General features: G+C 41.3%; 1 protein-coding gene across 6 annotated transcripts; it reads left to right on the plus strand.

Annotated features, from left to right (window-relative positions):
* Positions 1–24,937, plus strand: cdh19 (cadherin 19, type 2). 6 transcript variants are annotated; one of them, XM_031850170.1, is made up of 13 exons: positions 2,619–2,770; positions 7,491–7,870; positions 8,005–8,299; positions 9,866–9,985; positions 11,505–11,672; positions 12,754–12,944; positions 14,639–14,892; positions 16,218–16,354; positions 17,693–17,814; positions 18,074–18,191; positions 19,136–19,387; positions 20,157–20,198; positions 20,809–20,890. In XM_031850170.1, the coding sequence occupies exons 2-12, from the start codon at positions 7,625–7,627 to the stop codon at positions 20,171–20,173; spliced, it is 1,920 nt and encodes a 639-aa protein (XP_031706030.1). In that variant the 5' UTR covers positions 2,619–2,770; positions 7,491–7,624; the 3' UTR covers positions 20,174–20,198; positions 20,809–20,890. The 6 variants fall into 6 exon arrangements, with proteins under 6 accessions (XP_031706028.1, XP_031706030.1, XP_031706031.1 ...); XM_031850171.1 differs by having other exon boundaries at positions 20,157–20,212; positions 20,809–20,879; XM_031850168.1 differs by lacking the exons at positions 2,619–2,770; positions 20,157–20,198 and adding an exon at positions 1–27 and having other exon boundaries at positions 20,809–24,937.

The following is a 24,937-nucleotide window of genomic DNA, read 5'->3' on the forward strand; positions in this document are numbered from 1 at the left end:
CCTGAACTGTTCAGAGCTTCATCTCCTGTGAGTCTGAACTTGTGAACTTTATATTGACGCGTGTGTTGTGTTGGATTAGGCATTAACTTGTTTTTCAGAAGAAATATTCAGAAATCATTAATCAGAAGAGCACAACAGCGGATAAAAATGTGAAAAACAACATAGTGCGCCTATGTGAAATCATCAGTTTAATGTCGGAGCCACATTGTCTTCTCTTTGTTCCTCTTGTGAGCAGAATGATGTCTTTGCTGATAGTGAAATATACAGGATACAAGCATGCAGTTTATCACCATTACAGCCTACATTATTTACACAACGTGACACCCCTGTGAATGCTGATTTGACCGGACTCACCTTTATCTTGTCGCAAATATGCTGACCATTACTCTGTGCCCATCATTTGACAGCTCTGAAATGTCACCGGAGACTGAGAGATAGTCCGGTTCACCGCTGCGTTCAGGGAGAAGAAGACAGCGGGAATGTAAATAATCCTTGCTGGCACCAAACCATAGCTTTTCATGTCTGATGTTCTTTTTGCAGTGGTCGGTCCACACTCCATCATTATAATGAGGGAGGTTCAATTAGACAAGGTCTACAATGGGGTTTTTAAATGTCACAGTGCAGGTCCTGACATTTCTCTGTTTGATATGGAATCAGAATGGGAGGCGGAGGAGTTCACGGGGAGAACTAATCTCAACTACCGAAATAACAAATTCCACCCTGTCACAAAGCTCTGAGGGAAGGATGGTGCCTCCACCGAGGGGACATTTACGCCCCGACAGTGCGAGCTTTCTCCTGTTAGAACACTCTAATGATTGAATCTGTTAGCGTTGTTCAGGTTAGTAATTAGCCCTCGGGGGTTAGCATGTGTACGAGAAGCACTTAATGAATGCTTTTTGTGTATTTTAACCAAAAGGTTATTTGGTTGTCAAAAAAAAAAAAAGACTCAATAAATGACAAACGTTTAACTTTTGGAAATTGGAGTGACCATCATTAGCGGGGCTGAAGTGGAGGGTAAACGCCGTTCAAGCATTGCTCTTCTGACATTGTACAAAAGATGCTCTTTAACAAAAATGACGCTTTACAAGCTCCGGCAATGTTTTGAAAGGACTTACTGTCACCTAAGTGTCTTATATTACTTTACTTTTGTCATGTAACTTCAGGCCTATATGTAACGTAACAAGCACAGTTACTTTACATAACAAACATACTTATTTTAACCCAAACCACAATCTTTTCCTGAACCTAACAAAGTAGTTTATTACTAGTAGGTGCTTGCACAGGCGTACTGCTCACTCATTTGATGTTCCACCCACAACTTCATTTCAGTAGCTTTGATAAGGGAGGAATCAGTAAATTAGCGCATAATCGCGCGCTTTCGTAAATGTCAAATAGCAATTAGCCAATTGGAAAGTGTGATTTTATATGATTGACGGGATTAGCTCGAATCAAAACTCAAGAGCTACAATAACAACAGAAAACCGAACAATTTCTTTACAGAATTAAACCTTGGAAAATGAGCTTTTTTGTCACTTGTTTGTCACTTTTAAAATAATGCTGATTCAATCAACTTAATCTGACTTGTTACTTTAGTTTAAATTAGCATTAATGAAACTCCAGAGCTGATTAACTCCCACAACATTAAATTAATCGACTGTTGAAGCAATTAACAGCAGTCAAAAGAAGTCGTTTTATATTTAGGGTTAATTAGAGAAGAGACAGGATTTTATAGTGCAGCCAAAGAAACATGGAGAAAGTAAAGAAGGTGTTACTGATTCAGGATTTAAGAAAAAAAGATGAAAAACCTGTTTTAGAAACAGTTTTTTTAAAGCATAATTTAAATCAACTCAATTAAAAAACACAAGCTACATTTAAAAGATTGTTTTCCTTGTCTTTTAAAGCTTTGTTTCTGTTACGATCAGTTGAAAAACACAACATTTAGATTTTTCATCTGTAAGTGTTCTTGTGATTTGGCTTCAACAAATCCACAGTTTTGGTATTCTGATGTATTCCAAACATTGACACAATAAAAAGCTTATAGACTGTGTTTCAGAGTGATAGATCTGTCTTTCTATTAAGAGGAGTTGAGGTGATTTGACCCACCCTTTATTTGCCACTGTGGCCCTCCATTACATGTACATGTAAACATCCGGGAGACTGTGGAGGACAAACAACGTCTCAAGTTATTTTGCATACTCCGTGTCATGACAGGTCAATTTTTTAAATGCGAACATATCGGAACGTGCAGTAACAGCATGCCCTCTCGGCTTGAATGTCAAAAAACAGACTGTTGCCGTCCTATCACTAGCAGAAATAGTTGTCATACAGTGGATGAATTACCGTCCCCTGCATGCTCCATCTCAACTCTAATAAGCGCTGGATTGTTCGCAAAAATGGGGAGGAAAAAAACAGAGAGGGTGAAGAGATAGAAATCCATTTGTAAGCCTGGCTGTGACTATTTGCATGGCGATGAAGGCCCCGAGTGTTCTGCAGTGTCTCAGACAATAGAGCCTGTGTTTGTTCTTCCCCAGGAAGTTTGAGAAGGGCAGAAACGGGGAGAGAAGAAGAAGAAAAGGGGAGGTCGTCAGTGGAGGGGATTAGGCATTGTGAAAACCAGACTCATTCGCTTCTGCTATTGTGGTGACTGAATTGCTTTGCAGTACCAGGGCGTTTAGTTAAGCAGATTGTGTTTCTTCACACCCCTGCGATGATCTCTCTCGACGGCGGTTGGTGACAAGTGGCTCGGGGGACAGCAGAATCACACAAACAGGTGGGTGTGGGTGGTGAACGCTGTACATCCTTGTGAGAGGTTTTTTGTTCTGTCAGAAGATATTTAGATGCAATTTCATGTATTATCCAGGAAACGATGGATAGAGGGACTCAAAGAGCAAATGCGCTTTCAACATGAAAGCAGCAGGAATTCTGAGATTCATAATAATTTAAAGGGTCCGGGGGGGTTCTTTGTGTTCGTCACAGCGAGAAATCAGCATCTTTTGAGATGGCTTCTTGCTTTTTTGTTGTAGCTTCTGAAATGAGGAAGAGCATGCTGAGGAATCATAGTTTACCAAAGTGATTATTCAGAGTTGACAATTTGAGGCAGCTGTATTGATAATCTAAAAAGTTAATTTCATAGAAATAAACACTTTTTGTACTGGTCTATATTATGTAGCAACAAAACACGATCCTTCAGTTCAGTCCGCCGCCTGAGTGATGTGGTGTGATTTAATCATTGTTTTACAGTTTCCCTGACCTTTCTTTCACATGTCCAATAGTTTGGTCCACTTATTCAAAGGCAGCAGACAGATATGCACAAATACCACATTTGTAACCGCAGAACATCCTCAGTGTATGAGGGGAAAACCTTGGCCAAACAATGAGATGTGTGGGAACCGCTACCACGATGTAGCGTTTCAGTATGTTGGAAAGAATGTTGTGATTCTCTGCTCCCTGAATGTTGTCCATGTCATATGTTTAATGAAACTTTGTGTGAAATTCTGTTACAAACTCGTATCGCCATAATTAATTCTGTATAGATAATTGCCTGTAGTTTAAATTCACCGCTCTCGCTTTTTTTTTTTTTAGCTTCGGTTAATTGTTTTTGATGAAAAAGGAAAAAAAAAAATAATGGCATGAAGTCCTATCGCTGATAAACGTCAGAGGAAATTCAGAACACTTTGCTGAAGAGTAATGATTTTTCCACTTGTGCACATAATAAAATAACAAACAAATTACTTTCCAGCGAGTACATGATAGCTTGACATTCCCCCGTTGCTCTCGCTCAGTCTCTGGACTCATTTGAGGTCCTGATTTAGGAAACATGAACAACATGTCAGCGGTGTTGTTTTACCGAGCTGAACAGTAAACATCAGGTCCCATGATAGGCTCCCAAATGACCAATTAAGGACGTATTGTCTTGGAAGGGTGAATTTAAAGAAGCGAGGCTTAGCAGATGGATTTGCCTTCAAGGTTGCAGATAGCTATAGAGTCTGTGTTCAGATCCATTGTCACGTTTTTAGCTTTACACCTTTTCGTATTCTTCCATGGTGCTGGAAAAACTACATAATTAATGCTCAAATAGAGTTGGCATTACTTAGCAGTTAGCGTTCGGCAGTGCATATTGATGCGTCATTCACAATGTCAAGTAGAAGATTCTTTTCCGTTATTGCCACGCTTTAAACATCTTTAACAGCATCCCCGAACCATTCCTACAACGGAGCGACATTTTATTAACTAGAACACATCGCCATATAGGACAAATAATGCCACGGTCTCAGCATAATCTGGTGCTTAACATTGTGAGACTGCAGCTCATTGTCATTCTGTCATGTGGTAGAGAGGCATGGAGTGTACATACAGGCTACAAGAGGTTGTGCTGGATATGGGAGGAAGGCCTATCCGAGCTAATGAATGGCTGTCAACCACGGGGCACTCTGCATGTCATGTAGAAATGAGTTTCTTTTGAAAGGAGAAAATTGACCATGTAGAGTTTAATGTTTCTTGGGGATATTTTTAGCTTCTCTTGACTCCTCTCAGGGCATATTCTCCAGTTAATGATACCTGATTGATTTGTGTTTTTATAGGCTTACCACTATATGGACTATATGGCCACAATTATGATCAAGCACCATCACGTTAGCTGTCACACATGGACATGTGTTTTTCCAACTCCCTAATACCGTTGCTATTCACAGACCTGGAGCTGGAAGTTTTCATGGTCTCCTCATTATTTTCCCAGAATTTCATCACTTATTTCCAGAAAGGCCCATCTTGTTAAATTGGCACCTAAACATCTGTTGACCTGTGCACTATTCCAGCCACATCAGTAAAGGCCGATACCCCCGGGAAGGATTCTTTTTAAGCAGACTCCTTGGCATGCTGGCAGCCAAAACAGTTGCTCAGAGTAACATCATTGAGGGCCGTTGTCTAGTTTTGACTCAAGGCGTTCAGTTTGGGCGCGTGCTTGGCAGCCCCATGAAAGACCATAACGGCTCACGATTCACTGGCTACTAATTGGACTGTCACTCCGCAAGTGCTCGGAGATTTGAATCTGGCCCGTAAAGACATACATAAGCACAAACACATACTCTCATTCACGGTCTGTAATGGAAATTGAATTTCAGAAATGCCTGCATCAGTAATTGATTTTACCAGCCCATTACAAATGGGTCTTGGCAGCTAATTTAGTTTTACAAGATTAAACATGAACATTATGAGCTGTTAAGCATTAACGCTGCAACTACTCTAACTGCCGAAATGACGTCCCGAAGTATATTCTAAATTTCCACCGGGACCACCCATGCTAAAAATGCATGCACTTGCGCTCCTGCGCAGCACTTTGGATTAAGGCGTCCACATATTTGGGACTCTATATGTTATGTGCTGATATAACAGTGTCAGAAAAGCTCTATTAGAACGCTTTAGAATTATGGCCGTTACTCCTCATCTGATCCCACTGACTGGTGATGTATGGTTTGCTGCTTGACTGGAGAGCAGTAAAGTCGGGTTCAGGGTTTCGTGTCTAGACAAATCATTTGTGTGGCTTCGCAAAGCAAACAACTGTAAGACAAAAGTGATGAGAAAGCAAAGGAACATCCATAGTTTCCGGGCAAACACACCTCTGCTGCAGACGCAAAAATAATAATTTCACAGGAGAAATTAATTGCTAATTTACTGAAGGGAAAAGACGAGGTTGACGCCAGTGATTACACAAGTGATATTTCTGTCTCTTTGACACGTTGACAGTGGATCGTTACTGCTGCTAGTAGAAAGAGAATGAAAAGCACACCACAGTTAATCTGTTTATCTAAAGGGAATTGATGAATTTGTAGAAGTTCAACTCCGTTAACTTTGACAGGGGAGGTTTAAGATATTGTATTTATGTTGTCTTGACTAATTTGCCGTCTTGTCTGACTTTCATTGTCCTTTCACTCTTGACCCTGCGTGCACATTATAATTGCATCGATTCCACTTATACTTTGTCAGAGGCATGTGTGACTCTGTTTTCCATGTCTGGGGAGACATTGATCTAATTAGGAATCTTCATTAGTCAGCTGCAGAGTGCAGTGTCATGCTTTAGGAATGATGTTCAGGAACTGCTCCCACCCCCCAGTGAAGCACAATGCAGAGCCTTGTGTGAATTCAAAACAGAGGGCTGTTTTCAAACGCCTGTGCAGGACCGCAGGATGCAAGACAAAAAAACGAACAAAGGGTTTGTCTTTGTCGTGTAAAATGCAATCCCTGATCAGAATCAGAATCAGAACCGTTTATTGCCAATGCATGTTTCACATACAAGGAATTTGTCATGGCGGGATCCAGCTTTCTTAGTTGAATTTGTTATACATCTGAGTTGCTGTTGTGCAACAGATTTGATGTAACTCTTGGGATAGATAAAAGGATAATCCTAATGTCATCACAGAGCTCAAGGAGAACACTTGGTTCTCAGCCAAGCCCCATAGCCGCACTGACCTCGAGTTGCCTTCATCGACACCACCCATCATGTTGAATTTTACTTTTAACCTGGATGTTGTTGAACACTATTAGTTCTATAAAAGGGATATTGTTAGGGTACAATAATGTTTTCATACAATTGAACCGTCAATGTTTTGTTTTGTTTGGTAAATGTTGTATTTGTGCTAATAACTTAAAATGGCTGAAGCTGCAACTATTTACATATAACATGAACCATTTCAACCATTTATCATAAACGGTTGAAATAGTTAGCTTCAAGTAATGGATTAAGATTTTTGAATATTTTGAAAGAGTTAATTAATTTTAGCAGACTTTTTTATTCACACAGTTTATCTATTATGTTTAGCTAACACGTTTACACGTTTAACACGTGCCTGGACGCCTCCCACTGGAGGTTTTCCAGACACGTCCAACTGGGAAGAGACCCCGGGGAAGACCCAGAACACGCTGGAGGGATTACATCTCCCAGCTGGCCTGGGAACGCCTCGGGATCCCCCAGAATGAGCTGGAACATGTTGCCGGTGAGAGGGAAGTCTGGGTCAGCCTGCTTGGCCTGTTGCCACCGCGACCCGACCCCGGATAAGCGGAGGAAAATGGATGGATGGATGGATGTTTAGCTAACACGTTTACTTCACACTCACTAACTAGTTTACATGTACTCTCAATCACGGCACGTATTCATGCTCATATTTGATTTTTTAAACCAAGCAACTGCAGAGCTACTCCCTGAGGTACAAGTACACCCTGTTTGTAATCGCTAATATAGAATACAGTCTTTTTTTTATTTACTGCATGTAAACTCTTCCAAGTCAGCTTTGACTTTCTATTCTACAACCTTCAAATGGAGCTTTGTGAAGAAATACAGAATATTCCACATATGTATTTAAAGCTTTGTCAAATTAAACACTTGATTTTTGAATTCCACAGTGCCAGAGACTTAAATTTCCTCATTTTGCAAGCGCTGTGCACTGCTGGAAACTTCTCACTGCAGCCATTAATTAAATTGTTAACTTTTATTTCAGAGACATGAGCATGCATACAAACCACATCGTAACGAGATGGGATACAGCTCTGCCGGGATCATGAATTACTCTGCTGTTGAATGAAGAATTGGTAATACTGGACCAGTGAAACCTCCATCCTCTGTCCACTAACCATGGGCAGTGCAGAGGAAATGCACGGGTGGACAGTAAAAATGAGCATGCCGAGTGTTTTGGCCATCGTTATGGTCTTTTCTATGATTCCTGGCGGGGTGCTGAGCGATATGAGAGGTACTCAGGGTCTGGAAGCCCAACAATTGGCCCAAGGGTCCACTCATCTGCACCGTCGCCTGAAGAGAGGCTGGATCTGGAAACAGCTGTTTGTCCCCGAGGAAGATCCCACTCCTCGCGTTATTGGCCAGGTACCATTTCAGATTGAATGTCCTCCATGTCCTTGACACGCTGCTTCTCTTTGAAAAAGCTTGTTTTCTGGTTACCTCTGAGTTTTTTTATTTTTTCAAATCAAGCTTTCATATACCCCCTCTTCTTTTTGCAGCTCAAATCCGACTATGACCGAGGTGAATATTCCATCAAGTACATATTATCAGGAGAAGGGGCCGGAGATGCGTTTGAGATGGATGAGTATTCTGGTGAGATCCGGACACTGAAGAAGCTCGATCGAGAGGAAAAGGCCTTCTACGTCCTTCAAGCCCAGGCTATCAACAGGAGGTCCAATGAACCAGAGGAACCCGAGTCAGAGTTCATCATCAAGGTGCAGGACATCAATGACAATGTCCCGCAGTTCCAGAACGAACCGTATGTGTCCAGCATCCCTGAGATGTGTCCAACCGGTATGTTTTTGAAAGACGAGAGGAAAGTTTTAACAGTAAAAAAAAAAGCACAGGCAGGTTAAAAGAGATGTTCAGTGGAGGTGAAGGGATATTCATGACATTTTTGAAATGTCAGTTTCAAAGAAAGCTGAAAATTCAACAGCAAAAACCGCTTCCAAAATTCCCTCCTAATGTCCCTATTACTCAGGGTGATCCACAGACCCCACTCACTCTTATCAGTTTTTACTGGAACTGCATTACAGTGAATGAATAGTACTTGTATAAAAATCAGTTGACAGTGAGGTCTGTGCTTTAGCCAGAAAAGGGATTTTGAAGAATGTTACTTTTGATGTCGCCAACTTTAGTTCAGACTGAAATATCTTGGCAATTGTTACATGAGTTGAGAGTTTGTACAGCTATTACTCTTCTCCAAGGGTTGACCCCCTTACCTTTCATCTAGCAACAAAATCTAAATTTGTACTTCTTTGGTTTGTGACCAAAAAACCCAATGACATTTGGTTTTTTTTCTAATTAGTAAATATTAGCATGCTAACACATTGAACTGAACTCCAAACATCTGCATAATGCGATCATTTAAAATGTTGTAAATTATGCATATTGACTTTTTAATGCCTGGTTTTGGTAAGACCTGTTATATGCTAATGGTTTATTTATGATTCCAATGTGTCGAGGGAATTATGTATTTAACATATTATTCGTACAAACAAATTTGTTTACGGATAAAATTTCAACTTTGCTATTTAACAGATACAAACTTGCAATTGGCTTTATTGTTTCTAGAGTTGTACTTTTAAAATTATTTTTCTTCACTTAAATCTTGACTGAAGACAATGAACAAAAGGTTATATGAATGTCTGTCATCTGTCCCCATTCAGGAAGTTAAAAGTATTGGATTGTGAATTGTAGCTCGGATGCCTTTGTGGATACATTTCTTATATAATGTTATTATAACCACTGCCCTTTCATACCACAAACATTACCATTTCAATTTATATGTAATCTGCTTTTGCAGCAATATCTCGCTCGTAATAAATCATAATGCATTTGACTCGGAGAAAGAAAGCGAGAGGGGAAGGTTGGAATGCTGTGGTAAACCCCTGCCTGTGTAGAAAAAAAAACAGAGTGCTTTCTGGGAAAAAAAGAAAAAGAAAGAACAAGATGGACGAGGGCTGAGGGAGAGGATATGGTCAGTGGAGAAAAGGGTAGTAAGTGTGAAAGATAGAGAGGCGAAGCTGAATGAGAACGCGATGAAGAGAAAACGAGCAGCAGGTGGACGGTGAGAGAGATGTCGCTATAGGGCTGCGGAGGTTGTCACACACACCTGCACAGCCTTACTGAGTTGTGAAAGGCCAACACTGCTCCCCCACCATCCTCCCCATTGTCAACATCCCTCCCCGAAACCCTACCTCAACCTCCCCCTCCCTCCCTCCTTCCATTTCCACTGCGCCCCCCCTGAGCCAGACAGACAGACCCTGCGGGACCGTGGCATAATCACTTTATTTCCCCGTCGACTGGAACTGCTGCCCGAGCTAACTCTGACTTTGTGATCCACTCCCCCCCCCACAGGGACCACAGTGGCCCAGGTGACAGCCACAGATGCTGATGATCCCATGTTTGGAAACAACGCTAAGCTCATCTACTCCATCCTGCAGGGGGAGCCCTACTTCTCTGTGGAGCCAAAGACGGGTAAACCCTTCCAGATAAAGAGGCTTTTAGATTGAACTGTACTGACTTCAGTTGTTATCTTAGTTAGCTGCACAAATATCTCGACAGCCACAGTTTGGGCTCTTAGGGAGGCGCACTAGAGATTTGGCTGTGCAGAAATAATGTTTAGCTTCATAGCGAGTGGGCTTAAAAAACAAACAGAAGGGCAGAAATGTTTTCAATCTCAGACTCTTGAGACTGAAATCAGTTTTAGCTTTGGCTTCCTCCCTCTGGTCCTAGTCACTTTTGACAAGTGATACACTACTCATCACTTTGAAAATTGTATATATTCCCCTGGCAACTGTTTTCCTTTAAACAACTATTCACAGATTTAGCTACTGTTTCGAAGCCATTGGGGAATATGTGAGTATCTACACCCCTACGAGGAGTCTGGTTCAATTGATGCCAATGCATGTACATTTACACTACTTATTTGTGTGATACAGAGGTCAGTTGCAGCACTTCCCACACACATTGTTGACCTCTGCTGTCAAGACTTGGGGAATGGCATTATTGATGTCAGAAAAGTTTTAACATGCAAATGAATGCAATGTGTAAAAGGGTAAATCTGACTTTTTTTGGGGAACCAACTGTTCATCGAGGAGTGGGCAGCAGTTAATATAAGTTAGTTCTGCTCATGGCTTCAGTTAAGCATAAGCCTGGAGATACTTCATAAAGACCAAAACCACTAATGAATTGATCCTAGGAGCAAATACTGTTTCCAAAGTCCGATATATATTTCCTCATAGACTTCTATACAATCAGACTTATTTTTGTCTATTGGAAAGAATGCAAGTTTAAGGCTCCTCCCCTTTGGCTTCACTTTTCAGAGCAGAAGGTTTTATACCTGATCGCTGTTCCTTCCCTTCACACTTCACAGCCTTGATGAATATTTATTACATCAAATCTGTAATAACCCTCTGCTAAAACTATACTCCCCAACAAATACACTATTTAGTCCTTTTTGTGTAACATCTTCTAAAAAAGGATTTTTTTTTTTGGGAATGAATAGACTTGAGACGGACAGACAACATAATGAAAGACACACTGACAAATATTGTTATCCTTAAAAAAGATAAAAACTGACCAGGTGGCTAAGGCAGGTGTTTTACCAATACAAATGACTGACTATAAGATGAAAAAATGATGTAATCTAAAAACAACATTAGATGAATAACTAGTTTAAATGCTGACGTCTTAGGCAAAAATAGCGTCTAATTCTCTTGATTCTAATTGTTCTGTTTACTGTTGCCCACAGTCTCCACTTTGGCCAAACGGAGGAAGCATTAGTCATTTAAAAGCCCTCTTGATATTAATGAAGTTTGCAGATTTTCAATTTATAGTGGTGCAGTTTTACTGCAGGCACCTTTGAAGACTGCTGGAGGCAAAGTTTACTCATATTTTGAATAAAACAAACACAGAAAACCACCCACAGATACACTCGATGGCATCCTATGAACCTCTTGTATACCTCCTCTCTGTCTGTCTCCTCCACCTGCAGGGATTGTTGTAACGTCATGGCAAAACATGGACCGCGAGGCCAGAGAGCAGTACCTGGTGGTGGTGCAGGTGAAGGATATGCTCGGTCTCAGCGGCGGTTACTCCTCCTCCACCACCGTCACCGTCAGCCTGACTGATGTCAACGACAACGGACCCACTTTCCAGCATCGTGAGTCACTTCTACGAGTCACAGTGATGCAAACACCAGGCCATACACACTCCGGGAATCAATGAAAGAGCACAAAGCGTTGCAGACTGCGAGGAGATGTTTAATATTGCATCTAAGAGGCATTTATTTGATCACACTTCTCCGGTTCGGGTGGGTGGGTTTATGCTTCCGGCGCTGCATGCGGCTGTGCACGTCTTGTTATTCAGCCGGCAGCTGAAATTAAAAGGAGACGGTCTAAGAATGTGACAGAGAGAGAGAGAGGGAGAGAGAGAGAGAGAGAGAGAGTGAGCGAGATGGGAGAAAGGAGATGGGGATGTTCATCTGCTCGTGCACGTGCGTACGCGTCGCCCACTGGATGAATTTAATCATTCACACATGAAAGGACATTTGTCATGACCTTTAGAAACAAACCTAGGCTTCTCCATGATAAACCCGACTAAATGAATGCCCTGGGAAAAAATCAATTTTGTAGAAATGAGACAGCAAGGATGATACCTTTAACTATTAATGTCACATTCACATTCATTGCCGGTGCTACTGTATCCCTCGGATTCAGCGTTGAGTCAAAAGGCCTTATAAATATTGCATGACCGCACTTCACGTTGAACTGCGCCCTCTATTTTGTAACATAATTGGTAATTATTATCAGGGATTCTTTTTTTTTGTTTTTCAGGAGCAGCTGGTTGCTGTTGAGTTCCTCCCAGTTGTGGCAGCCGTCCAAATAGAGTCACTCAAAGACACAATCGCATTTTCTCATCTGCTTATTAGAGAGTTGCTGGGATTATGTGGAGTTGCCACAACTTATCTGTGACTCACAAATTGACCCTCCACCACAATGTTCTCCCTTCTTATCACTTTACACACTATACTCTCTTGACTAGCTACTAACAACTTTCTGTCAAGCTCCGTAGGCGATGTTTTAATACAGAAACTTTTTTTTATTTGTCGTTTTCACCGAAAGTGAGCTTGCATTACATGCTGCAAAAGCACCAATTTCACATCATCAAGATTTTGAATTCCTTTCTAAAATCCTATTCCAACGTTCTCCGGCTAATCTTTTAAAACATCCTTGTTTCTTCAGACCTGTATGCCTTTGCCGTCCCTGAAAATGCAGCAGTGGGCACCACAGTGGGCAGGATTATGGCACAGGATGGAGACACTGGCATCAATGCCAGGATGACCTACAGTCTGGAGGATGACCTGGAGGAAAGCTCCACTTTTATCATCAAAACAGATCCAGTGACGCAGGAGGGAGTGGTTCTGCTAGCCAAGGTGAATACATACACTACATTATCACTTTGTCTAATATATGAATTTTATATGGCTTTATTTAATCTGATGTTTGAAGGGCAGTAGTGCAGACAGAAATCAAAGTATCAGTGGGCACAGGGGCCGTTAGGTTCTGAGACATTATTTCTACAAAAACTCCTTTTTAATCTCCGGCGTTAGGGATTTAATTAACATTACAGACACCAACTAAATTTAAAAAAATCATTTCGGCTGATAGAGGGCACGGCAACATATCCTTGCACTTTGCGCGCACACAAGACAGCTGGCAGACACAACAGCAGCAGCAGCATCAAAGCCGACCAGACACAACAGTGTAAGAGCCTGGCACAGGCACCCAACAGCCACACAGAGCCACACACCTGGCAGCAATATTGACTCCTTTCCAGGTCACGAACATATAGCAGCGTAATCTGAGCCAATGTGCACAATAAACTAGTGAATGCTATAGGCTTCAGCTTGAGCATGGAGAATGTAAATCGCTTGCTTTGATGATTGCATGTCAGCCCTGAAATTAGCCAGTTTGTATCTAATTAACACATTAGATGAGGGATCACTGTACAGTTAGTTGTGTAGAGGGACGAGGACTGTATGCCTCTTGGGACAATGTGAAATGTCTTTAATTTTAGCACTGAAAAAGCCGCCACATTTGTCTACTTACTGGCAAAATAGTTGAATAGAGCGAGTCTGTGAGCAACAGCCTTGAAGCAAGCTTGGACATTTTGGGGAAAAAACGGTTTTTCACTTTCTTGCCAAGACTTTACTCTCAAGTCTTTTCTACAGCCAGATAGCTTAGCTTAGCACAAACACTGAGGTCTCTTTAGTCAAAGTAGCCATACTAATGTGTAGAAATACTCTGTTACAAGTAAAAGTCCTGCATTCAATATTTTACTGAAGCACAAACGTATTAGCATCAAAGTATTCTTAAAGAGTGCTCATGACCCACTGTGCAGAATGACCCATTTCAGAATTATTATTATTCATAATAATCAAACAACTGAATTGTGATTATTGATGCATCGATGTGTTCATCACTTTAATGTTGCAGCTGTCAAAGGTGGGGCTAAATTCATTCACCTGGTTAATTGAATCCCTAATAATGCATTATATTCTATTTGTTGGTTCATATTTTTCGTATAACTGAATTAAAGGTACTTGAGTAAATATACTTTGTTACATTCCATCACCTAACGGTCCTAAATATACTCTCAGATTACTCTTGCTTTCTTCTCAGACTTGTGCTCTGTGTTTTTGTTCTCCCACGTATCGTATACTTCTTCATCGCACAGGAGAATTCAATTTAGATGGCGTGATAATGAAATAACAAACACATTATCGACTCCGTCTCTGAATCATTTTGGAAATGCAATAATGGTTTTCATGCTGTTTTCTTATTACCGGGATCATAATGTTAAAAAAAGCTATTAAACGCAGCATTATTTAAGCGCATGTTCACAGCTGGGAACTTATTGACATTGACTAAACAATTTTAACGTCCAGTCAGAGTCGTGTCCTGCTCCCTCAGGAATAATCATCTGTCTTAAATTCAAGTTGGCAAAGCATATTTGGGAAGCTGTTACTCTTTAAGCCTGCTTAATGATAATGGACCAGGTGTTCTCTGCCTATAGGAGCCTCTGTATTAATATGAATTGTTTAAAAGGTATTTCTTTTTCTCCCAGCCTTTGGACTATGAAACCAAAAGACGTTTTGTCATGGCCGCAGAGGCGGTCAATGATCAGGTGGACACTCGTTTTCTGACTCTAGAGGAGTTCAGGGACCGGACAACGCTCAAGATTGTCGTGGAGGACGTGGATGAGCCGCCTGTCTTCCTCTCAGTGGCCTACGAGTGGAAAATCCCTGAAAATGCAGCTGTAGGAACTGCGGTTGGCAGTGTTAGTGCCAGAGACACTGACACAGTCAACAATCCCATCAGGTACAGTAATGTGAACCATCTAAACCGGGAAGAATGGCACCTGCCACACAACTGCAAGTATGATAATGACGAGGCAGATGCCCAAGCTGGTGGGGGCGTAACGTCGTAACGTCCCTAGACAGCTTCCTCCACACGGCGGAAAAGTCATTCCATTTCAGAAAGCGTTACTGGCTCGGTGCATCCATTTTTACCCTTGATCTCTGGTTACTCTGTACATGGTCGTATTTATCTCACATTACATTAGTAGGAAATGAGCCCCGCTGAATAAATCATGACGATTCTTTTTTTTTTTTTTTTAGACCTCACAGGCTTTTCTATCTATTGCCGTGGTATTATCACAAAGCGACGTGGCTAGGACGTAGGGATGTAATAAAGCACCATACGCCATGGCATATGGAATTGAGATTTGCAGTCATTTGCAACTGGGGCACGTTGCAGAGGAGACATCAGCAGTACTGGTGCCTGTAGTCCATCTCAGCAGAGCTTAAGAGTGGCAGGTGCTGCATATCATCCTCAGCCTAGCGTGTATTACTGTCCCTTTGGAGACAGTGTCTCATTGATTAATAAATTCAGGCTGACATTTAAGGGGTTTCCACAGTTCTTCTAAATATGATTGAGTTTGCTTTGGTCAAATTGGCTTATTTTCCGTGTTATTAGAAAAGTGGCTCAGAGAAATGATTCATTAGTCAGTGTGTTTCACTCCTTGTTACCCTAATTCACCATGGTGTTATAATCACATGTATTACTGAGTCCTAAAGGTATGGTAGTGTGAAAGACCTCTGCGGTATGTCTTACATGAACAATTCTGCTTGGTCTGTGGATGATGCTTTTTATTTAATGTTTATTTTACATTATGTATTTTAACATAAATAAATCGCTGGCACTAACTTGTCACCCACTAAACAAGACACGGTAATGTGTGTTCTGTCACTGCAGCTGCACCACATGTGACATATTTTTATTTATTTATTATTCATTCCAAAAAGACTGAACAAAGTTCCCTTATATTTACAAGATTCCCTGCCTCACTGTTTTTAAATCACATTTCCTCACTGAACACAAATATACTATATATGGTCTGTTGTCATGTTTAAATAACTGAAAGAATACATAAACTTGTGTCCATGCCATCTGTGTGAGATGCTTTGTCTTCAGTGTTGTTGTCACACTAGCTGGTGCGCGTGCTCTCTTTGTTGGATATCTGTCAACAGATTTAAGAAAATGAGCAGTTTGCCTAATTAATCTCCCCGTGGTATCACAATGTTTTGTTGGCCCAGAAAGCAACCTCAACTGTTAAATGTGTGTCTCTGTGGTTTCTCTTCCAGATATTCGATTGACAAAAGGAGTGATAACACAAAAGCTTTCAAAATAGACCCAAACAATGGAACTATAACTGTCGCTAAAGCTTTGGACCGGGAGACTACAAACTGGTACAATGTGACTGTTGAAGCCAAGGAAACAAGTAAAGAGACTGTCCGTGTTTTGCTCAATAGCATCTTGTTGATATAGCCATCTTATGGCACATTTATCTTTCATTCAGTCATGAAACCTGTTCAGAATATATTAACAGCAATGTGTTGATGACACGTCTTTGTCTAGAGCAGTGGTTCACAGCCAGAAGTACCCCAGGGGGCACAGTGGTTGTCTGATTTAATGTGGAAAGATTATGCAGTTAATTAACTAGAAAAATATAAGCTACGGTTTGGTCAAGAGAAAATGTATTCAGCTGTAAACAAGACATGTTGAGATTGAGAGTGTGGCTAACTAAACGATATAGAATTTATTGCAAAAGTGATGAATGAATAAATGGTCTTAATAGTTCAACATGCTGTACGTTGTCCTTCGAATGTCCAGCAGCACGAGCGATCAGTGAGACTGCACAGGCTTGATTAAGTTTAGGCAACAAACCGACTTGGTTAGGTGTAGGAAAAGATCGTGATTGTAGTTAAGATAACTATGCAAGTTACATAACAAAAATTATTAAAATTAAGATTAGACTTGTGGTTTCCTGGCGACAAGAGCAGCGGTCTCCTGGGTGAAAGTCCTGTGTCCTGTCTGTCCATCCTGTCCCCCATGTAGACTTTGTCAGGTTTTATATCACGTCTCCTGACTTCCTTAGAGGCATTCCTTCATGTCCTGGCTCACAACTGATTACGTGAGTTATATACGAATTATGGTGCATTACTTTTTGTAGATATAAGTACCAACAGTTAATGAGAACAGGCTGAATAGTTAGCTAAAAGTAAAGAGATAATCTGAACTATCTAAAAGTAATAAGTAAAAGATTGAAATAGCTATTTATACATTTTTGATGAATAATTGAAATTATTAGCTGAGAGTAATCAATAAATGGTTGAATTGTCCAGCTTCAGCAGCTTTAAGTGATCGTACAAATGCAAACCTGGCAGATCTAAACATTGAGTGCTCAATTATATGACATTATTGTTTGCTAACAATGTCCAATTTTAAAAGCAAACGTGCAAAATAACATCCAGTTTAAAATTAGCTTAACATCAGGAGATATTAATGAAGGGGGTAGCTTCAAAAGGTTGGGGACCACTGATCTAGAGTGACGCAAAAACCTCAAATTTTCTTAGAAGAATTTGCTTTTTCACAGTTTTTTTAATGTTCATTTTGTCTTCGTTTGAAGAGAAACGCCGTCGCCCTTTTTTTTGAGTCATGTTTCTAAAAGAAGAAACAGTCATCAGTCTTAAGTATTATTTTGACAGAGCTTTTAGAAAGCATTTATGATACACGCAACCCAGTTGACTCCAGCAAATGTCTATCTTCACTACTGCAGCGCTGAACCATTTATCCTCCTCCGTGGTGGTGTTCATCAAAGTGCTGGACATAAATGACAATGTGCCAAGGCTGGCGAGAGATTACCAGCCATTTATCTGTGAGGGAACACAGGCGGGAGAAGTATGTATATTATGATCCACTGATATTCATGATTTACTGTATAGGATCATTGAGAATTTACATGAGGTGGACAGCAAACATTTTCATATTGCAACATATTGTATTGCATCAATGTACTATTTTTAAACCTTGAATGTCACACAAGGAGCCATCTTAGTATTGAACAGCTCAATACCATAATACATCCACAACATTGTCAGTTGAAATACAAATAAAATCTGCTTATATTTTCTCAGAGATGTGTCTTTGTGTCTCTCAGCTCATTCAGCTGCTCAGTGCTGTCGACCTGGACGACCCTGTGGAGGGACACCACTTCTACTTCTCCATGGTCTCTGAGAAGCACATCAATCCAAACTTCACTATCAGAGACAATCAAGGTTATAATCATGTAGCAATGCTGGAAGACATGTTTGGATCTCTGCCTTGAGTGAAAGTATCAATAACCACTGTTTGGAAACAATGCATTCGTATGTAATTCGTATATAATATAATTCGTATGTGTTTCTGGTCTTTGTGCTAAGCTAACAGCACTGCTGCAGTGACACACTCAGCATGAACTAAATGTGTTGCTGCAGGAAATTTCATCCAGTAAATTACTAACATTTTCTGTTTGGAGGCTTTAAGCTGTGGGACACAAGGGACTACATGAAACCAGATGAAGCTATACTTAAGGTCCCATTTGGTGGCTGGAGGAATGAGCTGCGGCTTAACCGCAACCTGTATGAGCAGTGGTACAACTGTGTGACGAAGGCAACATTACGGCATATTGTTATGATTGCAAGAAGATGAATTTAAATGAACACTATGTTACCCGTAAGTGTTTTTTGCCATTTTGGAATGAAATCCTTGTGTTTTTGTGTGTTTGACAGCCCCTTGAGTATGTGAATTGGCAGAGTGTTTGCCTTGTACTCAGTGGGCGGTCAACCTGTTCTCAAAGTTTATAATGAAAACGGGCAGCAGATATCAAGTGGGATATTTGATTGTACCAGATAAGTCTGAATGAAATGCATGCAGGTGAACTGTGCTGGTGGTTGGCCATGCAAGCACAGCAGACCAGTCAGCAACCAGGAAATTAATAATGAATCACACATTAAATAAAACCCATTTTTGAAAGGCACAAGGCATATCTGACTTCCAAAAGGTTATTGTTAGGTGACTTGATGAAGTCTTACCAGATTTTCCAAATTGACTTTTGTACACACTGAAAATTACATTTGACAAGGTTCTCCTGCCTTTCAGAGAGCTGGGATCGCATTACGTGTGTCAGCTGAATTCCAAAATATCAGCGCTCAAAGTGCACCTCTGTTTGCTTCATTTTTAGACAACACAGCCAGCATCGTGGCACGAAGGAGCACTTTTACACGCAAGGATCGAACCCAGTACCTCCTGCCCGTTGTGGTGACAGACAGCGGCTCTCCAGCTCTCTCCAGCACCAGCACTTTGACCATCAGTGTATGCAGCTGCCAGCCTGCCGGCCATTGTCCCTTAGGGGGGGTGGAGGCCCTCGCCCTGTCCATGGGTGTCAGCCTGCAAACCTTGTTAGGGCTAGTGGTCTGCCTCGTCACACTCGGCGGTAAGAAAGCACAGATTTATTTTGTATTCACATTCCATCCAAGTCCAGAATATCCATCCATGATATAATAAGGATGTACAGTATATAAAGGAATACACTGGTTCTTTTTGGGTGAGTGGGCTGCTGTGAATCACCCAGGGACCACTTTGGGGTTCAGTGTTTCACTCCGGGACACTTTGACATGCAGAGAGGAGAAGCTGGCTGGGGATTGAACCTTTTATTTTGTGGTTAAAGGACTACCCGCTCAGCCACAGCTGCCCCACATGAGAAACATAAAGATGAGAAAATAACACATTTAAGGCTCGAAATGTTGGTTATTTTAATGAAAGATGTCTAAATGTAGAGCCCCAAAACTGACAACATCTAGTAGAAGTCAAGTCAAAAATATTACTGAATACATCAATATATGATATTTTTTGGCAAGAGTTTCTCCAGACCTCAGTGTGATTGACAAGAGAGGCGTGAGAGGCTTTTTTCAAGTCTGTTTTGTTTACACAAAAGAAGTGAAGTGTACTGGCGAGCTGATTGTTTCTGCACGGTGGCCTCACAAAAGGATTCACTAACAATATAGACTGAGATTTTCAGAAGATAGAAAACATTGACAACTTTCAATAATTGCCAGACTTCTATGATTAATTCACTTACTGTCCTTAAATATTAAGGTAACCGAGGATCAAACTCCCCAAAAGTCTGTATAGTTTGATGGATGGATGGATGTTTGATGGATGGATGGATGATATTGTTTTGTAAAAAAGTCGTTCTTTTTCAGCGGATCTGTTGAGCTAGAGCAGCTCGGCCTCACATCATTTTGGCAAGTACATAAACGTGTGTTAAACAGCAGGATTTTTCATTAACAAATTTGCTCTTTCATTTGATTCCCTTTTTAAAAACTCACCAGCGTGCCTTTAACAAACACTTTGTAAATGCTGAAAGCTTGCAGGGCGATGATGTCAGGTAATGAGCATACTGGTTGCAATTTATCAGTAGCAATGCCATCCTGGGACATTGATGGGTTTGCATAGTGAAGAGCTTTATTATGACCTCGGCTGCTTTGTGTCCCCTCTGTGCCCATCACATGAAAGATTAATGACAATACCTGCTATGCTAACATTCTGTTGGATGAGCACAATACCCGATGAAAACACGGCAGAATAAAATCTTCTAGCATTCTGTGCCGCATGGAGCAAATAAAGAAGTCTTCTTTTATGTGTGAGCTGAAATTAAAAACGTTATCGCCTAATTTGCGTTAATTTAGATTTTCCGCATCCACAATAAGTTACTGAAAAAGAAATCTGGCTGCCATTATTTTCGGTGCACGAGTTCGTGCTATGCTCCATCAGGCACCCTAGATGCTTTTTATCTCACTAAGCTCATGCCCTGGTGTTTAACGGTAATGATCTCCTGCTGTGTTATGTCTGCAGTGCTGTCAGTCCTAATGCTCATGGTGAGGAGGCACAGGCGTAAGCAGCAGGAGGGATTGGAGGTGGAGGTGATGGATCTGGAGCTGCCTGAGACGGTGTCGCAGAAGGTGCTGTACTACGGAGAACCGGGGGGTGGGGGAGCAGACCTGGGCTTCTGCCAGCCTGTTGTCCCGCTGCGACACCACCCGAGGAGGAGGGAGAGGAGGCTGCGGAGGGAGGATGTCAGGGCAAGCATACGGATGTCTCTCAGAGAATCCCACCTCATCGGGCCGGACGACGAGGTCTTCCGGCAGTTTATTCTGGACAGGCTGGCAGAGGCGGATCAGGATCCTTACGTTCCCCCATTCGACTGCTTCAGAACCTATGCATACGAGGGGTCGGGGTCTCCCACAGGATCCCTGAGCTCACTGGAGTCATCCGCTTTGGAGCTTGAACATGAGCAACCTGTTTGTAATCCCAGACCCTTCATGGTTAAACTCACCCCGTGGTATGGTGGAGGAGAGGAAGACACCATCTTCTGAGGTGCTCTTCTTCTTCTCCTTTAATGGCTGTTTATCTAATCTCACCTATATATTACCATAATATCACCTCTAGGCGTTGCACTTGACTCAGCAGCCGCTCCCTAAGATGAACATAATGAGACAGAGCGAGTCCATGAGGCCTTTTTGCCTTGTTTGTGTTTTTCTGCTCACCTCTTTCGTCGGCTTTAAATTCATAATGTTGCCACATTGGCACGTTTTTAGTTTTATTTGAGACTAACGCTGCCAGGTCTCGTCTCAGCACCCCCCAAAAACACACACATTTACTACTGAACAAACACGACGTGCGACTCTTTCCGCCTCCCACCTCTACAGACATCTGATCCCCTTCATGTTGCCAGCCTTGGCTCGGCAGAGGCTCCATTAGTGTTATGTTATGTTAATTGAGTTGTCATATTACTTATTACTAACGCAATACAAGCTGTATTTAGCGCCTGTGATGCCGTCGGCACAGGTTGCTGATGTCGGCTTTTAATTTTCCAGAACGTGTCATATCGGTTCAGCCGGTTTAGGCTTGTACACCAGACCGGACCGGAAAACGTACCCAACTATATGATGGACCGGTTCAGTGCATTTAAAATGAGCACCCATCAGTGACACGAAGTTCTACTTGAAGGAACGTTTCAACAATTTGGTAAATATGGTTGTTCTCTTTCTTACCCATAGTTAGAGGGGACGATACCACTCTTATGTAGGCACGGTAAATATAATGCTATAGCATCCTGTTAGCTTAGCATTAAGACTGGAGACAGAGTGACAGTCTTACAGTTAGCCCGACTCTTCCTTTGGAAGATTGAGAGGTGTTGGTCTGCGATTTTCTTTCTTTCTTCTGTCTAGCTGCTGGCTGTAGCTCCATATTTATCATACAGACATGAGATTGGTATCTCATTCTCAAACTACTCTGAGCAACTCTGTGTATTTGACAAAATGTTGAGCATTTTCTTTGAAGGTAAAATCAATCCACAATAGTAATAATTTCACGTATGCTTGGCATATTTGGACCCGTTTTTGTTTGCTCTATTTTTTTTGTGTTCTTCCTGACAAGCGACCTTTTATGGTTGTGCAAATATTGGCTGCGTGGGTTTAGCATGACCTGACAACATGTTGAGGGTACAAGCGTGTTATTTACTCTCCAGAAACTCCAGATTGCATCCCCGGTTCCACCAAAAGTGAATGTTTGTGTTGTCCAACCATAACCATGTTCCTTTCCCAAGTTGAAGACACAGTATTATCACAGTATGAAGTTGTTACGGTGACTGCGTTACCACACATCCAGTTGAAACAGATGTGTAAGAATATAGGAAATCATTTTAAGTCAGAGTCCAATATTGGCTCTCCTTCTAGCTCTGTTTTGTTCTTCACCAGCCCCTGAGAAAAGTTACATGGCTTCTTAGCTGGAAGCTGCATCACTATGTTAAGCTTGTCTGTCTGTTGTGTTGCACTGGGCGCACATAGGGTTTACTACAATTCTATCCTGAAAACAGCTTCCTGCTGCAGCTGAAAATAAAACTCTGTTGAGAGCTGTCTTTGTTGGCTGGAAAACCAAAACAATTAGTTTAAAAAGGCTAAAGCACTCCTCAAGACAAGGGGAAATGCAAAGGTGGTGACAAGTCTTTGTTGGTTCATCACTACGAGAGGCCGCTTAACATTGCACATTGTCATTTGATCCATTCTTGATTATTGCAGCCTTTACCAAGTACTTCTTGACTTAATTTAAGCAAACTTTAATCAAAAGGTGGATCGTTTCTAATCAGTAACATGGGGTTGATCTTTAGGGCATTGACGAACAACCTATTGTGTTGTTTAAGTACTTGTTGCATGTACAGCAGTGCCAATAGCCTATGATGAGATCCACCCATGAGACATGATACTCCTCTACTGTACACTATTTTCTTGCTACCCTCACTCTGACAATTCATCACTATAGTGAGTGCACAGATTAGTCTACGCCCAGTCGTTGAGTCACAAGCTGGTATTAAGTCACTTTGGCAGATATATGTACCTCACAATCTGAAATACAACTAGAAAAACCATCTTAGAAGAAAGTGGATACACCAAAAAGGTAGATTAGACCACAATGAGCTGGGTGAGAGTACAATATGCAAGGGGGGGTTCCCAAAGAGTGCAATAATGTGATTCATGCTTCAATTATTGGTTATTAAAGTGTGATATTATTACCCTCATTGTATAACACATACAGTATTACTGACCTGTGAAATGTACAATTCTGATACTATTTGTAATATTATTAACTTTTTTATCATGTTTTATATTTTGTATTTTTGCTCAGAACAGTTTGTACTGTACAGTGTTTGTATTTTACATTATGAAATTATATAAATTAATGCATACCTCAAATGTATGGCAACATATTTTATTCAATAGAGATTTTGTTTCCTGATTAGCCTTTTTTTGCACAGAAATTAGAGTTCACATACAGAAGGGGGTTTCCATTAAATATGGACTCTTTAACATGTATAATGCTGTATGATATGACTTTCTGCTTTTTGTTGAGTCACGAGAGAGCAGATCACAGGACTCATGTAAGCCAATCAGTAGCGGAGAGACATCGCATGAGTGACTGGCAGCAAAACTCCAGCAAAGTAAGACTGAGAGAAGAGAAAAAGGCTTCATTTGAAATGTATAGAGAGAGTGAAACTTGAGAAACACAACAGCTGTAGCGCTGTGAAAAATATAATGTATACAGCGCCTGGCTCTCTTCTTTCTTCTTGGCCATTTACAGTATTATTGGCAAACACGATCGCGTCTGTTGTGTGGGTGGCCGCTCGCAGGGTGACTTGAGGTAATTGCATGGGGCTCAGGTCCAGCCCCCTTCACCTTCTCGTCCCACTAATTGGGCTGTTTGCTGTCCACAAAGGTCGACTTTTAGACCAGAGAGAATGTAGTTCTCACTGGAGGAAAAAGTCAACACAAATATATTTACACACCTATTTGGAAAGTAGTTGGAAAAGCCTCGAGGTAAGAGACAATATGAGGGAAACTACTAATTGCTTGAATCTGTTCAGCTTTTCCTTTGCTGCCGTGGTTACTTGTATGATAGGTGTGCCACTCAGCGGGACATTTTCCAGACATCAGTGCAACTCAAAGTGAGCTTCAAATAGCTTTCACTGTTGGAAACAATCTGTCCGGCCAGTTCTTTTTAGAATAAATCATCGGCTCACGGTGGTTTCTAAAGACACAGATGCTCTCAAAAAAAAAGGTCTTTTTAAAGTTCTTTCAAACCAATCTTCACAGTCCAACATGGAGGGTATTGAATTTGCCCACAAATGCTCCGTTATAATTCCCTTTTCAAAAAGTACCTTAATGTCAAAAGTCATTCAGCTGCTGGTGTCATTTAACCTTCTGAATTTCTGTCATTACCCACGGTGAATGTCACGGGTAATTTAACCTAACAGCTCCTTTCTTTGTGTAATTATACCCATTACAGCAATGCGAAGGATTTCGCTCCGTCAACTGTCTCTGTCCTCTGAACGGGTTATAGATTCAGCTCTTCTTTTCAAACCCAGTGCCAAACTCATCACAAAGCACCACAATGCTCACTGGAGGGTCTTTGAGGGGGGACTCTCATT

Source organism: Anarrhichthys ocellatus, unplaced genomic scaffold, assembly GCF_004355925.1.
Source record: "Anarrhichthys ocellatus isolate YVR2014 unplaced genomic scaffold, GSC_Weel_1.0 scaffold10, whole genome shotgun sequence".
Lineage (NCBI taxonomy): Eukaryota > Metazoa > Chordata > Actinopteri > Perciformes > Anarhichadidae > Anarrhichthys > Anarrhichthys ocellatus.

Bases quoted from the DNA above. Each gene is read 5' to 3' on its own strand.
- cdh19 (XM_031850168.1), top strand. From the start codon at position 7,625: ATGGGCAGTGCAGAGGAAATGCACGGGTGGACAGTAAAAATGAGCATG. The intron at 12,945-14,638 runs GTGAATACATAC...TTTTTCTCCCAG, and splicing joins GAGTGGTTCTGCTAGCCAAG to CCTTTGGACTATGAAACCAA. The intron at 19,388-20,808 runs GTAAGAAAGCAC...TTATGTCTGCAG, and splicing joins CTGCCTCGTCACACTCGGCG to TGCTGTCAGTCCTAATGCTC.